The sequence below is a fragment of the Acartia tonsa genome, chromosome 5 (genome assembly GCF_053477335.1).
Source record: "Acartia tonsa isolate MP-2025a chromosome 5, ASM5347733v1, whole genome shotgun sequence".
Classification (NCBI taxonomy): Eukaryota; Metazoa; Arthropoda; class Copepoda; order Calanoida; family Acartiidae; genus Acartia; species Acartia tonsa.
In genome coordinates this window covers 47,263,622-47,282,247 of record NC_137264.1, presented here as the reverse complement: position 1 = coordinate 47,282,247, position 18,626 = coordinate 47,263,622, and the positions used below count along the sequence as shown (strand labels likewise).

Sequence of the window (18,626 nt, the reverse complement as noted above, 5' to 3'; positions counted from 1 at the left end):
TAATAAAACTTTTAACACTTTTTATGTCAAAAAGCGCAAAAATACATATTTTATAGAAAAGACTGAAGTGATTGATTACTTTTTATCGGAAATAAAAGAAATTCAAGAAGATGAGGGTGTCAACCTTCATAGAGGGAGGGGACATTGGGCTGTTCAATAGTCCTCAAAGTTTTACAATAACGTTTTCTTAATCGTTGCCTTAACAACTTTCGGGACTTTTATTGAATTTGATTATTAAGTTGAGCGTTCAAACGTTTCAACCACTAATTGTTATCCACATAATGGGTATTTTTGTGTATAATCATTGGGGGTGTACATCAATTTATCAGCCATTGTCTTATCCCTTTAGAAGCCTGATCAACCTTTCAGTTTTCTTTCTTCATTCTTATTACGTTAGGATTACAGGAAAAGGACTCAGGGACCTAAAGGGATAGGACAATGGCCGATAAATTGATATACGTCCCCAATAATAGTACACAAAACTCCCTTAGGTAGATTACAATGATTGGTTGAAACCTTTGAACACTCAGCTTAAGAGCCAAAGAACAAAAATTCAATAAAAGCACCTAAGGTTGTTAAGCCAACGTATAAAAAAACGCTATTAAAAACATTGTGGACTAGTGTAATAAACATCACATTGTCCCCTTCCTTTGTGAATAGGACTTGCTAATCTTTTATCCAAAGATTCTTTCTTTAAAAGAAGGGATAAGACAATGGACGATAAATTAATATATAATTTAATTTATTGGTTGAATAATACTAGTTTGATACCATCCAATAACAATTCAATAAAGTACCCAAAGTTTTTGAGCCAACGATCAAGAAAATGTGTTTATAAAACTTTGAGTACCAGTTCGATTTACAGCCAATGTCTGGTGTTGTCCTCCCCCCTCCTTGTGATTTGCTCATTTTTCCAAACGAATCTACTCTATAATGCACTATGCTTGTCCGTCCCTCTGTAACGCCATGGTGGAAATATAACTCCCTCGGTTGCTACTTAGAATATACTGCTGAATATTTTTATGAAGATAGCCCTTACCTTAGAGCAACCATTATACATCTTATTTTGTCAGTCAGTCTATCGGTTATACTACAAAATACATTTGTATATTGATATATAAATGTTTAAATGATTTTTTCCTATCATCTCTCTTTTCCTTTTTTATGAACTCTGAACATTTTCTATTTGTCCACACATGCATATCTTTTTTTTGTTGTTGTTACTAATGGTTGATCTGGGATGGTTGTTGAATTGAATTGTAAAAAAATTGTATTCAGGATAATTAATGATACAAACTACAAGCATGTTGGTTCTGAACAAAAGGAATATATTTTATATACATATATATATCTATAATACAAAGTAGAATAATGTCTGTCCGTCTGTCTGTCCGTCTGTCTGTCCGTCTGTCTGTCCGTCTGTCTGTCCGTCCGTCCGTCCGTCTGAAGCTTAAGATCTCGGTAACCAACGAACCGATTGGATTCTACTCTTCAGGGTATATACCTATTGGTCCTGTGGTGGTTTTAAGCTATTTTCTTGGGGGGTGGGATACCCCCAAACCCCCCCCAAAAAACAAAAAATCTCCCCCCCCCATTTTTTTATTTTTTTTTTTTTAATTTGATACTGTTCCAATCCAGGGCAGTTCCAATTTTTTTCCCGAAAATTTTGAAATTGATACTGGGGCAGCTCCAATTTTTTTAAAATTACCTCTTGGGGCAAAGCGCTGGTATGTATATATAGGTTTACTTAATAAGCGCATTTGACTAAACGGTTAAACACCACTTTATTGAAAATACGCGAAAAAATGCCCCCTTTTGTCAAATATTCTTGAAAAATCAACTCTTTTTTTTATTCAGGATAATCAAAGGATGCCGCATTTCATTCTTTCTCAAAATGTCGTCCTTTCATGTTAAAGACTTCAGTGGCGTGCAAAGCAGTTTGTCTAGGGGGGGGGGCATTTTGAAGATTTTGTAAAATTTTGCCCTCCCCTAAATCAAAGTGCCCCGGGGGGGGGGGGCACTTTGCTTTTGGGGGGGGCATTTTGATTATATATACTAATTTTAAATAAGGGCGTTATAAGGGGTGGGATTATTTGATTATGGGCCTTCTAGTTCTTATCCCTTCTTCCACATCCCTTCCCCCATCCCTATTTCCCATTTATATCCCACATCTCTTTCCCCCCCCCCCAATCTCTTCTTCCCCATCCCTTCTCCCCACCCTGCAATGACCGAAGGGAAGGGAGCTAGAAAGCATCTTCGAAAAAAAAGTACAGAAGATAATTTAACCTTTCCCTCCCCCCCCCCCCCCACCACAAAACATTTTTTATTAGTGGAAGGGGATGTTATAAAATCTCAGCAGGAAGGATGAATAACTCCATTAAAAAAATTTTTTTTGGGGGGGAGATAAAAACACTCATTTTGGAAATAATTTACCAAAAATTAACCTAATATGTAAAACTGATTTTAAATATTTCTTTATTGTATGACAAAAAGGATGACAACATCTTTAATTAGCAAAGCACAAAAAATTATTAATAAGAATACAGACAAGTAGATTTAAAGAGCATCTGTTGAAATAAATATATATTTTAGGTAGAAAAAGTCACAAATCCTTTTTCCTGTATGTTGTGTGATGACAGTCAAAGTAAATTACATACTGGATGCTCGAAACAGCAAGAAATTTTATTTTTTTTAATATTATAATCCACATAAAAAAATTCATCGTACCATAAAAACCAAAGATATAAAGAACTATGTAAAAAATAGAAAAAATTACTTGTACTTTCATCTACAGATATAAAAATCTCTTAGAAATATGGAAAACTTTGGGGTATAGTCTCTTTTGTGGCAATGCCTCTTAAGGGGTATTTCGTCGTATTTTCATAGTAGCTTTTAATAGGTTATTCTAGGTTAAGTTAGGTCAGGTGATTTTCCCGCAGGGTTAGGCAATTGGCCCCGCAGGAGCTATAAATAGGTGAAAAGCTACTGTTAAAATACGACGAAATGCACCTTAAGAGGCAATGTCACAAAAGGGACTATACCCGAAATTTAAAAGATACAAAAATAGCCAAAAACGCCCTGAAAAGCAGTCCGACCTCCATGAATTTTCAATAGTTAATTATACTTCATAATGATGGGAATGTTAACATTAAGTTTTAGCCTTCTATCTTTAATTGCAGTTGAAAAAATCACATTTCCCCCTTAGCATTACGTACTGACAGCCATAGTGAATTATAGAGAAGCTAAAAAGTTACATCAACATATCCTACCCTCTTTCAATGGCACTTTAAAACTCTAAATTTTTGATTAAGTGGTGTTTCCAAGGATTTATAAGGGCGGTGCAAGAAGCGCACCTAAAAATATTTATTCCTCCTTTGAACTAAAATCAATTAAAGACAACAAGAGTGGCGTATTTTATTAAGTTAGGAATATAGAGTGTAGTTAGTTTTAAGGGTTTTTAATGAAAATTGCCAAAAAAAACATGTCTTTTTGTAAGGGTATGTACACAAAAAAATGATAAACTTATTCTGAAATTAAAATGACATCATATATAGTTATTCATTTAGACAGACATACAGTGTTGAGAAAAAGGCTTAGATAAATATCAAAGCTGTTTCTTTTTTATATAAAATAACTTTTTAATTAAATATTTGTTGTTTACACATGTTTTTATAGAAATAAAAACAAAATATACAATGTGATAAAAAGCAGAAACCATTTGGAAGGGCGCGAAGCGCAAATTTTTTTCTTCAAATATGCAGGGAGGGAGGGGTTTTTGGGCTATTTATTACACTAGTCCCCAATATTTCATATAAAATTTTCTTATTCGTTGGCTCAACAACTTTGGGGACTTTAATAATGGAATTTTGATTGGTTGGTTAATTAAGTCGAGTTTCCATACATTTCATCCACTAATTGTAATCTATATAAGGGGTAATTTTGTGTATCATCATTGGGGATGTACAAAATTTCTTTGGTAAAAAGTTTATATCATACAACATAAAATACTTCCTATTACCTGGTTTGTTATGTTCAGTGAAAAAAGATTATAACCTAATTCCTACACTAATTTAAAAATTTGTTAAGGTTAACTGAATAGTAACTGTCTGTTTGTTATAAAAATTTCTTTTTGAGTATTTCTTGACCTTTTTTTTGGAAACTGGGATAGTTTGCTTTTTGTAGGGTAGGGGGCAAAAAGGGGCATTTTTGTTGACCAGGGGGGGGCAAAATCGGGCATTTTTCAACATTTAGGTGGGGAGGCAGGGGGGGGCGGTGGCTAGGGGGGGGGGCAAGGGGGGGGGGGCGTTTTGGTCGCTAGGGGGGGGGGGGGGCGATTGCCCCAAATGCCCCCTTCGGTTCGCACGCCACTGAAAGACTTGCTTAAACTAGCAGATAACTTGCCGATACAAAAACTCCTTCATTTTAGGATAATCAAAGATATTGGGAACTACAAGCATGTTGGTCCTGAACAGGAAGAGTGTCTGGCAGCCTGTGAAGATCAGGTATAAAGAACCACGCAGGTCTAATGAAAATGCGCAAAAAATTACGGGTTAGCCGCTATTTGGAATCTTTTGTCTTTCTCAATTCTCTGTATCAAAAAAATTACGTCATACATTACAAATGTCCAATGATAGGCCAATATACAGACTAAATTACCAATGGCAGGCCAGTACACATTTTAATTGACCAATGGCAGGGCAGTATACATCTTAATTGACCAATGGTAGGCCATTACACATTTTAATTAACCAAGGGTAGGCCAGCATGGCGTCATAATTTGTTGGCAATTGTCTTATCCCTTTAGATCCCTGGTCATACTTTTTTATATTTAGACCAATTCTGTAAGTGTTACCAGTTCTGCTTTCCCTAATAGAGAAACCTTCATTAGAAGAGAGGAATTCTGTTTGGTTGTCAATAAACTACTTAGGTAATATTACAACAAAAATATCCTTTATAAGAAAGTGTACTAAAGGATCTCGAAAACCGTTGAACCAATATGATTCTCCTGTACAATTTAGCTTCTCATAGGTCCTGGGGTGGTTTATAACTATTCATTGGAAGGGTATTACCACCCTCCAAAGATAAATTGCCCCTAGAAAAAAAATGTTTCCCCCACTCAATTATTTTACTTTTTAAAAAAAAATACAGGCCGACTTGCAAAGATGCCATTCTAGAAAATACTGTAAATGAAAGGTCAACACGTAAAAGTATAAACGAGAAAAAAATACAGTAATAGTTATTTAAGGAACCGTATTAGACACTGACAGCTTTCTGCGGATATTAAAATGAAAAATTATAATTAATTCTGTTTTTTTTTATAGGCCTGGGGTCCGAATTCTCAGGCTAACAAAACTGGTATTTTTTTAAATTTTAGTATTTGTGGAAAATAGACTGTAATCTGAAGCTATACATGATTTTTCAGTGTGGCTTTGAACCGTTTCTAATCTACCGAATATTAATCGGTTTCGAAGCCAAATTAGAAAAAATATTTTTTATTAAAAAGGGTTTCTTGTATATTCTTTTAATGCCAATTCAACATCCCTTTTTACAAAATATTAATATTAAGGAGCTGTACATCAGTCAAACAAGAAATTATCAACAAGAAGTTTCCCAGATTGTGTAAATCCATTTATGCCATCCAGGTAAAGAAAATTCGCGCCATTTTTTTAGTTTCCCGCCATTTTTGTATTTTCTTTTCAGAAAATTTAAAACAATTATATGGTCTTTAGTTTTACTTAAGGATCTTTAGTGATTAACCCCCGGGGTGAAATTTTTTTTTTTTGGGGGGGGGGGTAATTTAAATTTTATTAAATATATAGTGCTAAAATTTTTTTTTTATTAGAGATTTTTTATTTTGCGGGGGGTATTTACCCCCCCCAAACAATTTTGGGGGGGTAAATGGTTGGGGGTGCCTACGGCACCCCCAGAGTAGGGGTAAATTTTAAATGGGGGGGGGGGGTAAAATAAAAAAAAAATTTTGGGGGTGCCTACGGCACCCCCAAAATCGTTTGGGGGGGGGGGGGGTAATCGCCCCATTACCCCCCCCCCCTTGGACGTTCATGGTGATGATGAATAAAATACCCCTTTTTTATATTGATTATTTGTTGATAAGTTTAAACACTGCAATTTAGAACCAGCCAATCAAGTTCTGATAAACTTCTCAATTTTTTAAGCTAGCGAATGGGAGAGCGAGATTATTTAACTTTGGGTACTAATTTAATTTACTTGATAATTTTAATTGTAAAATATTTTCAGAAAGCAGCCAATGAGACGGGACACAATTTCTGTCAGAACCACAGTTATGATCCGGTTTCTATGGGATTCAACCAATCAGATCCAAGGTAAGGATTTATTAGCCAATCAGATCCAAGGTAGTTAATAATTAGCCAATCAGATCCAAGGTAGAGATTCACCAGCCAATCCCATATCGTTTTACAAAAAGTTCACCAATAATAAAATGAACAAAAGGGAATAGTATCTTACGCAGTAATCCGTAAAATTGTGAGCAAGCTTCCAGTCAAATGCGCTTATTAAGTCTAACTGTTCTTAATGCATAGTATAACTAAACACATATTGAAAATAGTTTCACAACTCACTCACAACTTTACGGATTATTGCGTAAAATACTATTTATATTTAAAAAGAAATTAACGGTTTTTTGTAATATCATTAAAGTAAATAAAAGAGGGGGCATGAGCTATGTGTTGTATTGAGCATTGGAAATCAGCTAATTACGTCTGAAATACAGCCGAATCCCTGCAAAAGAACAAAAAGCAATATGGTAGCAGACAAAAAGTGTTTCTGCCTCATGGGGTAGGTAGTTGTCTGGATTATACATTTATACTTATACATATTTTTTTGTAGGATCATTGAACTGGAGAATGAGCTGTTCATTTATGCTAAATTAAATTTAGCTGTTGTTAATATCTATATCAAGGTAATGTTTTGCATTTTAAATTAATTTTATTACTTCATTGTTTTTTTAAGTAAATACATAGGAGATTCCTGTTTTTTTAGTAGCAAAGCTACTCTATATTGAACTTTATCTGTCCGTTTGTAATGCCAAAATGGAATGCTTTTGATTTTCTCGGCTGCTTTTAAGGTTTTACACTTCAGTGAACAGCTGATACTTAGTTTGTCGTCTTTATATTGGTCATGCTACAAAAGACAAATAAATTCATGGCGTTGCTACAAAAGACCAACACTACAAAAGACCAACCCCTACAAAAGACCAACACCTACAAAAATCGTAATGATGGAAGGTCTAAAGCTGCAAATGGTCTACCATAATATCTGCAGCATTGATCAAATTAATAACATGAATGCTATAAATAGATTATTAACGACACAGTTACGATAATAAACAGAATTTTTTTTGTATCAATGTAATGAAGTAGTTGTATAAAAATCTTCTAAATTTTAAAGAAAAAATAATCCAATTTTAATGGTATCCAATATGGCGATAAAAACACAAGGACAAAATTCAAAACCGAAATTTCTTTCTTGAATAACTTTGTCCACAGGCTGAATTTTAAAATTCCGTCCGACAGTTTGTCCAAAGTCTGTGTTGGCCGTAACGGAATAGTTTCGAACCCGATACAACCTTGCTTTTAAAAAATCGACCCTTTTGTAGTTGTTGGTCTTATGTAGGTGTTGGTCTTTTGTAGTGTTGGTCTTTTGTAGTGTTGGTCTTTTGTAGAGTTGGTCTTTTGTAGAGTAGGTCTTTTGTAGGTGTTGGTTTTCGTGATTTTCAACTAATTTATAATCACATATTCCCTTCTCCTCTTATGACCAATAAACATCTGCTCTACAACACACTTGGTCCGTTTGTCAACCTTTATTTTTGTGCTCATAAATTAATTTAAGATTAACCAATTTTATTTTAAATTATTTTGAGTAGCTGTGTGTTGTGCCTTAGGAAAATGGGGATAGATGTCACTGCTTTTGGCTTACCTATTCTATTGACGTCATAGTAGAGGGAAAGAGAAAGGGACGGGGAAAAGAAAGAGCTGGGGTAAAGTGTGTTTCCTGACGTCAATAGAATAGGAAGGCCAAAAACAGTGACATCTATCCCCATTTTGCTAGGGCACTAGACAGACTAGACTAAAGACAGCTGCTTATTTTGCTAGGGCACTAGACAGACTAGACTAAAGACAGCTACTTATTTTGCTAGGGCACTAGACAGACTAGACTAAAGACAGCTGCTTATTTTGCTAGGGCACTAGACAGACTAGACTAAAGACAGCTACTTATTTTGATATGATATTAGGAGCCAGTTGTGACAAGGATCTACCGAGACCAGAAGATCCCAATTATCAGTTTTGTTGCCAACACTGGCGGTCTCTTGGGGCTCTGTATGGGTTTCAGGTAAATGATAAACATTTCGATGGACCTAGCCTGCCCCTCCAAAAATGGGACATTTTGAGTTAAAAAAGAAAATAAAAAGCTTGGACGTCCTTACCGCTCAAAACAAGATATTTTTATATTTGTAATTAATTTAGTTTGGTGAGCCTGTTTGAAATATTATACTACTGTGTAGGAGGAATATTCAAGAATAATAATTATTATTATTATTATTTTAGTTTGGTGAGCCTGTTTGAAATATTATACTACTGTGTAGGAGGAATATTCAAGAATAATAATTATTATTATTATTTTAGTTTGGTGAGCCTGTTTGAAATATTATACTACTGTGTAGAAGGAATATTCAAGAATAATAATTATTATTCTAGTTTTATGAGTCTGTTTAATATTGTACTACTGTGTAGGAGGAATATTCAAGAATAATTATTATTATTATTATTATTTTAGTTTGGTGAACCTGTTTGAAATATTATACTACTGTGTAGGAGGAATATTGAAGAATAATTATTATTATTATTATTTTAGTTTGGTGAGCCTGTTTGAAATATTATACTACTGTGTAGGAGGAATATTCAAGAATAATTATTATTATTATTATTATTTTAGTTTGGTGAGCCTGTTTGAAATATTATACTACTGTGTAGGAGGAATATTCAAGAATAATAATTATTATTATTATTTTAGTTTGGTGAGCCTGTTTGAAATATTATACTACTGTGTAGAAGGAATATTCAAGAATAATAATTATTATTCTAGTTTTATGAGTCTGTTTAATATTGTACTACTGTGTAGGAGGAATATTCAAGAATAATTATTATTATTATTATTATTTTAGTTTGGTGAGCCTGTTTGAAATATTATACTACTGTGTAGGAGGAATATTGAAGAATAATTATTATTATTATTATTTTAGTTTGGTGAGCCTGTTTGAAATATTATACTACTGTGTAGGAGGAATATTCAAGAATAATTATTAATATTATTATTATTTTAGTTTGGTGAGCCTGTTTGAAATATTGTACTACTGTGTAGGAGGAATATTCAAGAATAATTATTAATATTATTATTATTTTAGTTTGGTGAGCCTGTTTGAAATATTATACTACTGTGTAGGAGGAATATTCAAGAATAATTATTATTATTATTATTATTTTAGTTTGGTGAGCCTGTTTGAAATATTATACTACTGTGTATGAGGAATATTCAAGAATAATTATTATTATTATTATTATTTTAGTTTGGTGAGCCTGTTTGAAATATTATACTACTGTGTAGGAGGAATATTCAAGAATAATAATAATCATTATTATTTTAGTTTGGTGAGCCTGTTTGAAATATTATACTACTGTGTAGGAGGAATATTCAAGAAGGACTCAACAAACCAATCTGTTTACAGGTATCCTTATGATAAAGTAAAAGGATCTCTGTGTGTCTGTCTGTAATAAAGGATCTCGCTAACCGCTGAACTGATATGGTTCTCCTTTGTAGTGTAGCTTTTCATAGGTCCTTGGAAGGTTTATAGATATTTCGGAGGAGGAAACCAATACCCTCTCAATAGAAATTGCCAAAAATATAAAAAAAATATAGAAAATGTAAAAAAGCACTGAAGCTTTTCTATAATTAGGGTCGGTCCGTCCATCCGTAACAGATAACTTTTTTCGTTAATTTAGGCAAGTTAGAATTGTCCTATCGATTTCAAACTTTGCATGGTGATCAGTGTAGTTGTTAGGTACATTTTATAAAGCGTAGCAACCCTATTACCGTTACCAAAATGTCTGTACGTCCATTTTAAACATTTTGTTTTTTTCTTCACTTTTTTAACAACAGATTTTTATATTATCCGATTGATCTGATTTCTGGTATACTGATTCCTGGGACAACAAAGTACAATATTATAAGCGAAGCAACTCAATAATCAAGTCCTAAAAATGTAAGTATTTCCTTAAAGATCCTAAATCAAGAAATTTTTCAACAAATTTACGTACAATTTTGCTTTGACTCTTATTTATTTATATTATGATTATTCAGTTCTGACACTATGCAAGTGTTAATGCTCTTTTGTCCCACCGTTTCAGAGCTTCGTTTTTATGGATGTTGTCATCCTTGTTATTTCAAAAATATATAAAAAGTAAGTCTTGATTCTTGAAAATCTTTGATAAACATCCTATTAATTTTAAATTTATTTTATATGTTATCTTAATTTTATTCAATGGGAAAAATATCTAAAGTGAACTAGTATTCCTAAAACACTGTTTAACAAGGATGACAGAACTAAAGATACAAAATATAAATATAGAAGTTTTGACAATATTGTACGTAAATGTGCTGCAAAACTTCTTAAATACATAATATTGTGCTAAAAAATCAGATAATAATATATCACATAAAATTTTGATGATAAAAAGGATAAAAATCAATATATTTAAAATGGACGTACGGACATTCTAGTAACGATTATAGAGTTGGTACACTTTCTAAATCGTACCCATCTACTACAGGAATCATCATGCACAGTTTAAAATCGATAGGACAATTCTAATATGTCTTTATCAACGTGCTCTTAAAAGCTTTCCGTTCCGGACGAACGTACGGACCGACCCTAATTATAGAAAAGATTTGTTTAAAAAAAAATAAAATTAACTGAACATAAAAAACATAACATAAAATAATTTCTAAGAAAGTTAAATATATTCCTTTTTAAAGCCATATTTTTCTTGTAAAAAGCGAAGCTTTTCTAGAATTTGGATCGGTCCGTACATCCGTAATGGATGGTTCTTAGAATTGATTTTGTCCTATCGATTAAAACTTTGTATGATAATTCCTGTAACAGTTGGGTATGGTTTAGAAAGTGTAGCAACTCTATAATCATCTCTTCGTTCTTTTTTTTAATTTTTAACATTTTGCAATAAATTTTGTATAATATGATTATCCCATTTAATCTAAATTTTGGAATAATGATCTACAAGTGTTAATGTTTGATTCTAGAGCTTTGCTTTTATTGATGTTGCCATCCTAGTTGCTACTATGAACTGAGAACTTTTGCGCAATAATCCACAAGTTTTCTCATTTGAGGAGCATGTTTGAGCAGGGATATAAAGGGATAAGACAATGGCCGATAAATTGATGTGTATCCCCAATGATAATATGCAAAATTACCCCCTCAGTAGATTAAAATTAGTAGTTAACGTTTGGACATTCCATTAAATGACCGAACCAATTAAAATTCAATAAAGGTTGTTAACTCAACGAATAGGAAAATGTTATTATAAGACTTTGGGGACTCGTGTAATAAACAGCCCAATGTCCCCTCCCTCCCTGATGTTTTGAGAATAGTAAAATGTAAAGATATGTTAATGTTTTACCATATTTCTTTACACCTGTCATGTACTTTAAATTAAGTATTGTATAAGAATACTTTAAACAAAAACGAAGTAGCGTGTTTCGTGGTATTTATCAGTAGATTTTCTTCTATTTCAAGCCCCTGTAGGGGGCACTAACCCTGCGGGGCAATCTTTAATATTTACCTACGCTAAAACAAGACCTTCAAAAGCTACTGTTAAAATACCACGAAACCCGCTACTTCCGTTTCTTCCCATGATCCAACATTTTAAATATAAAATATTCTTAATAAAAATTATATTTTGATTTTAAAATATCTCCTATAATAGAATACTAGATTGGTGTCTTTTTAATTTTGAAACCCCCACCCCCTTCTTTTCCTTCATTTTTAAATAAATTGAAAAAAAATAAGGAACCAACCCTGCGGGGTTTATACTAACCTGGGGCCAACCACTACCAAATATAACCTCACCTGACCTAAAGTAATAAACAAAAAAATGAAAAACTTCTTTTTAAAAATGTAATTCAATTTAAGAGTGTGGGGGGGGGGGGGTCTTTGTTCGAGTAGGCACTTTGAGAGAAACCGCCTTTACTCACCTCATAAATTATCAGAGCCACTAAGTGGAAGGGTGCTGAGCAATGGCTAGTACAGATCAGGGAGGGAGGGGATATTGGGCTGTTTATTACACTAGTTCCAAAAGTTTTATAGGTCTATTTCTTGGCTTTACAATTTTGGGGACTTTAATTTGAACTTTAATTGGTTATTTATTAAGTTGAGTGTTAAAAAGTTTCAACCAATAATTGTAATCTACAGAAGGGGTTATTTTTTAAATCACATGGGATGAACATCAACGTATCGGTCTTTGTCTTATCCCTTAAGATCGCTGAATACAAATAATATATTACTTACAATATATACATTTTTGTCAGAGAGGGAGGGGACATTCAAATGTAATTTTTACTTGTATTTAAAGTTTTATTTCAAAAAATGTCTTATTCGTTAGCTTAATAACTTTGTTCAGTCCAAACTTTTACAAAAATAATTTTAATCTTCAGATGGGGATAATTGGGTTTCTCGTATTCATTCGAATCTGGTGGATAGGAACCGGTTCTCATCCATACAAAAAAACTATGTCTAGCATCGTATTATATCCAGCTTTCTACGAATATAAAAATGTACAATCATAAGATTAAAACTGGTTTTGATCTTATAATTGTACATTCTATATCCGCGGAAAGCTGTTTATAATACGATGAAAGAAATAACTACTATCATTTTTGGAGACGTAAAGAAATTTATCGTCCAATGTCTTATCCCTTAAGATTTCTGATTTTTAGTTCAAAGGGCAAAAAGTAAACTTATTGATTTATATTGTTCTTATTTTAAGTACAGCATTTTTTACATAGCGGCCACGCCAAAAGCCGTTAAAAGGTTCCAGGACAAACGCAGGAGTTCCAAACGTCGGAGTGGACAAACGCAGGAGTGTTAAAATATTAATTTTATTAAGTGTTTCTATAAAGATTAGGTTAGGTTAAGATATGAATGAACAAATAAGCCCCCGCAGGGGTTAGGCATTTAGAAAACCTATAAGATGGTCTGAAATAGGGTAGGTTAGGTTAGGTTAAGTGTCCATTCCGACGTTTGTCCACTCCGACGTTTGGGACTCCTGCGTTTGTCGTAAGACCCCTTTAAAGGCTTCGTCCTTAAATTTGGTTTTACCAGAGTCTTTTTAGTTTAGCTAAGAACTTAAAAAGCTTTTAGAAAAAAAGACATTAGTATAGCTTTTACTTTTTCCACCAATTAAACTTGTATAGGCCTCCAAAAACAATGGCATCCTAAAAGATTGTCGGTATTTGTGTGTTTGTTGGTATGTCACAAATGTTTTAAGTTTGTCATCGGATATTCAATTTCTTTAGGCAAAAGCTTTAGAAATAAGGGGTGTCGTAGCTCAGTGGTAACACACAGAGTTACGGTGGTGAGAGTTCAAGTTCAGTCGCAATTCATTCACGCAACTTCCCCTTGGTTGTGTAAGAAGGGTGATAATTGGGTAGTTTGGATACTCAATAGTCAAGTACATAAGATCAGTACGACCCTGACCCAAGCTCCTCTGTGGAGAGCGTCATTCATTACGGTGACTTAATTTGGGTCACCTGCCATACACGGCGAGGGTGTAGTAATAAAGAGTAGGTACCTTGAGACAGCGGGTCAAGTACTTGTACTTGAGCGTGGACCTTATGCTGGCCCTGGTGCTAGCATACAAAAGTGTCACGTCCTACTCCATGACTACTTAGGTCCAAACACTAAGAAACTATGGCTACACACACACACACACATTAGAAATAATTCTCAGTAATTGGACTTTTATCTGTCAAATTAGTAGGATGTGTGTATGCATAACTAAATGAAAATTAAATAAATCAGAAGACTATTAGTACAACAAGTACAACTAAAACCAAGAAGTACACAACTAATATTATTTCTAATTCAGTGTTGACAAGAATCAGAAGACTATTAGTACAACAAGTACAACTAAAACCAAGAAGTACACAACTAATATTATTTCTAATTCAGTGTTGACAAGAATCAGAAGACTACTAGTACAACAAGTACAACTAAAACCAAGAAGTACACAGCTAACATTATTTCTAATTCAGTGTTGACAAGAATCAGAAGACTACTAGTACAACAAGTACAACTAAAACCGAAGAGCCAAACAAAGTATATGAGAATGAGTCAGAGTTTGCCTGGTTTACCAGGAATCACCACCTACACCAAACCCACACAGTGAAAGTGGTAAGAATCCAGGGTGGGAGGGGACAATGGGCTGTTTATTTGAGTAGTCCCCAAAGTTTTATTACATTTTTTTTATTCGTTGGCTTAACAACTTTGGGGACTTTATTAGAATTTTGGTAGGTTTGGTTATTTAGTTGAGTGTCCAAACGTTTCAACCACTAATTGTGATCTACAGAATGTTTTTTTTGTGTATTACTATTGGGGATGTACACTAATTTGTCGGTCATTGTCTTATCCCTTTAGATCCTTGATGTCCTATAGCATTTATTATCCGCAAAAAAAAAAAAATGAATTGCAAGGACGCCCAAGCTTTTTTTGAGGGTGGTAAAACGATGGATTTAAAAAAAATGAGGGGGGCAATCTAATGTATTTTTATACAAATTGATGAGGGTATAATGAGGACGTCTTTGATTATAGGGTAATTGAATTTTCTCTTTAACCAAAGAAAAGAAAAAGGTGGAAATGTTTAATGTAAAGTATCGGGACAAAATGTCTTATAAATCAACCATGTTACGTCATAAAATGAAAGAGATTAGTGGAGAAGTAGTAAGTAAGAAAACCCATAAAAAAGTGATGGATAATCCCTCAGTTTTTTGACGTCACATGGATGATTTTTGAGACACTTTGTCCCGCTACAATGTATATAACTTTTTTTCTTAAGATAAAACATTTCTCACAGAAATCATAAGTTTCCAAGTAACTAGATAAATTAAATGTAAACAAAGGAATGAGTAATATAAGTGAGATGTACCCGGCAGGGAATTTGGATCATTTGAAGGAAACTAAGTTGCGGGTTTGGTCATATTTTCACAGTAGCTTTTTAAAGGTTATTTTAGGTTAGGTTTGGTGATTGCCCTGCAGGGTTAGAGCCCCCCTCAGGGGCTAGAAATAGGAGAAAAGCTACTGTAAAAATATGACGAAACCCGCAACTTCGTTTCCTTCACATGACTCAGGAATTTTTATCCGATTAAAAAAAATTTATTATGCCTTTTGGTGAAAAATCACTTGTGTAAAAATTTTAACAATATTGGACAAGTATCATGCCTGGTATAATTTCACTTTGAAATTTTTAGGTCTTCCCTTATTTGGGTTAAATATTTATTGCATCAAAACTTTATTGTGCTCACAGGAAAGGCCTTGAGGAGTAGAATCAGGAACTTTTGTCCGTTTCAAAATATCTCGTTCCTTGCCTGAGAAAATCTCAAAAAACCTAAAATGCCGGTTTTCCATTCATTTCTAAGGGGGGTCTAAATATTTAAAATGGAAATTATCCGTTCGTCTGTGAAGAAAACACAGTCTCTACGCAGTTAATCATTCATCTACTACACAGTTTATCTTTGAGTAAACTATAGTTCATACATTTTAAACTAAGACAAAGAAAATCCCTCAATGACGTCATAAAAATGAGGGATGAGGAGAGGAGGAGTAGGAAAGAAAACCACTAAGATGGATAATCCCTCGTTTTTATGACGTAACACGCTGATTTTTGAGGGACTTTCTTCGTCTTCATTTTAAACAACAGAATAATATGTTATAATTTAAAATTAAGTGAAAATAAGGGAAGGGGTGGTTTGTTATGGTTTTACTTTAGGTTAGTTTAGGTTATATTGGGAACTGGGAGCTATACAGATTTAGTACCCCTGCAGGGCTTAAACATTACCATTCTCTATTATTTTAATTTACTTTTAAAAACAAGGGGATGGGTTTCAGTGCTTCAATGGCATTTGAAGAAAGAACTACATATTGTTCTGATTTTACTTTAGGTTAGTTTATTCTCAATTACTTTTAAAAACGAGAGGACGGGTTTCAGTGCTTCAATGGCATTTGTCCTGATTTTATACTAAAAATTATATTTTTTAAATGTTGTTTGATTTTAATATTTCTTTTTCCGTGGAGTATACTGTCCAAAAAAGTAATGAGTTTTGTTGCCAGATTAGGCTTTTAACAGGAATCTCCAGGGATAAGATAATGTATGATAAATTGAGACACATCCCCAATGATGCTGACAAAATTATCCCTCATGTAGATTAAATTAGTGGTTGAAAAATTTCGGCACTGCTAGTTTGAACAAACAAATCAAGCTTTAATAAAAGTACCCAAAGTAACGAATGAGATAACTAGTTTGGGTACTAGTGTAATTTACAGTCCAATGTCCCCTTCCTCCCCGGCTTTTCCTGAGGAAAAATATAATTACATGGACTTGCTTACAACTTTGTTTTTGCTTATTATCAGTGCTGCAACTCAATAACTGAAGCTTGTCCGTTGCTAAGTCACCCCCCGCCCCCCCCCCCCCGTCAAATGGTTGAGTAATAAGTGTATCAAGTCATATTGTACTAAACCTGAGATGGATTCTTAAAAAAAATTTGCCCCACTAATCGGTTAGTGGGGCAAAATTGTGCTCGACAAAAATCCTCCAAAATCACATAAAAAATCTACAAAAATAAATAAAATTATAGAAGGGTTATTAACATAAGATTTTATTTAATTTATGTAGATTTTTAATGTGATTTTGGAGGATTTTTCTTGAAAACAATTTTGCCCCACTAACCGAATAGTGGGGCAAATTTTTTTTAAGAATCCAACTCTGATCTTAATTTGATGACATAAAAAAACATAAATGTATCGTTAGACTCTTCATTACCATGTAGCAAAAACGCTCGTCGTTGGGAAGATAATGGATTCGAATCTCGGCCCAAACAGCGTCATATATAAGGACGTTAAAAGTCGTATCTTCCACCGCTATGTCAAGTGCTTGTTATGAACAGTAAGCGTAGGGGGAATGCCATGGCCCAAAATAGGACTAATATCAAAGCTTTTTACATTGCCTATAAAAAATGACGCCATACTGGCCTGCCATTAGTTATTAAAATGTATACTTGCCAGACATTTGAAATTTAGTCTGTGTATTGGCCTATCATTGGTCATTTGTTTTGTATGACGTCATTTTTTTATAGGTTCTAAAAAGAGTTTCTATTAAACAGATTTTGATGCAAAATAAATTGTCCGATAAGATATAACTTTCTAAATAATTTTTTAAAACTTTTTAGGTTGAATCAAATGAAAGTATAGAAGAGGTTATCAAGATCAGATCTCGGGAAAGATTGCTTTGATCATATGGTTATCAACAAAGAAAATATTCATAGCAAGTGTTTTCAGTATGGCTTCGTAACCGATTAATATCCGCTGGATTAGAACCAGTTCTTTGACTAACTGAAATGTCATGTATAGGATAGTATTACCGACAATTTTATACGAATATTAAAGTAAAGATCATAAAATTATTACCAGTTTTATAATTTTTATTTATATATCCTGTCTATAATACGATGCGATAAATAACTCTTAAATGATATTTTTAACATAAATATTTTTTTCTTGAATGGGTTTCTATTGATTGTTTACAAAGATAAAATTCTAATTGTGTTATGCATTGCTGTCTACTTTAAACGACTTATATAAACCCCCTTCAAGACATAGATTTTCCTTACGGGTTGAAAATAGAAAATAACTGATCTTTATACCGTATCGTAATTATCACCTCTTTTTAAATCTTATAATATTTGGAGCGATTTTTGATTTAGTAAATATTTATCTTAAAGCAATTGAGAAGCTTTCCTTTATCTACCACTAGCAGTTACGCCCCTAGACTCTATGGATGGTGAGATGAGTAAGTAAAAAAACAGCCTAAAACCATCGCATGTAGTTTCCTTGCCATAGGTTATAGGACCGAATTAAATCTACGTTTAAAAGGATCGCTGCAGCATTTATGTAATAAGATTTGTTTATTAGATCTTTCAAAATTTCAAGATTTTGATTAATATTGTTAGTTTATTACAAAAACTAGCGGCTTCGCCCCTAGTCTCTAGGGCCTTTGCCCCAAGAGGTTTAATCAACCTATTTTTGTGTTATTTAAATTTTTTTAGGGGGGGGGGGGTATTTTTCATTTTTTGGTGAGGTTGGAGGTGTCCCACCCCCAAAAAAATAGCTTAAAACCATCCAAGGACCAGTAGGCATATTCCTTAAAGAGTAGAGCCCAATCGGTTCAGTGGTTACTGAGATCTTAAGCTTCAGATAGACAGACAGACGGACAGACAGACATCGTACTACTTTGTACTATAGATATAATCTA

At 33.4% G+C, this 18,626-nt stretch overlaps 1 protein-coding gene across 1 annotated transcript in view; it reads left to right on the top strand.

Moving 5' to 3' along the window:
- The window catches only part of LOC145319663 (epithelial sodium channel subunit alpha-like), a 55,104-nt gene extending 36,690 nt beyond the window's left edge, over positions 1–18,414 (top strand). Inside the window, exons 16-24 of the mRNA XM_080161944.1 lie at positions 4,427–4,502; positions 4,833–4,927; positions 5,567–5,642; positions 6,256–6,341; positions 6,865–6,937; positions 8,270–8,367; positions 9,680–9,760; positions 14,359–14,497; positions 17,545–18,414. Of these exons, the coding sequence (XP_080018070.1) occupies positions 4,427–4,502; positions 4,833–4,927; positions 5,567–5,642; positions 6,256–6,341; positions 6,865–6,937; positions 8,270–8,367; positions 9,680–9,760; positions 14,359–14,497; positions 17,545–17,607 (787 nt within the window). The 3' untranslated portion in view covers positions 17,608–18,414. The remainder of the gene's footprint in view (positions 1–4,426; positions 4,503–4,832; positions 4,928–5,566; positions 5,643–6,255; positions 6,342–6,864; positions 6,938–8,269; positions 8,368–9,679; positions 9,761–14,358; positions 14,498–17,544) is intronic.
- Positions 18,415–18,626: the final 212 nt, after the last annotated feature.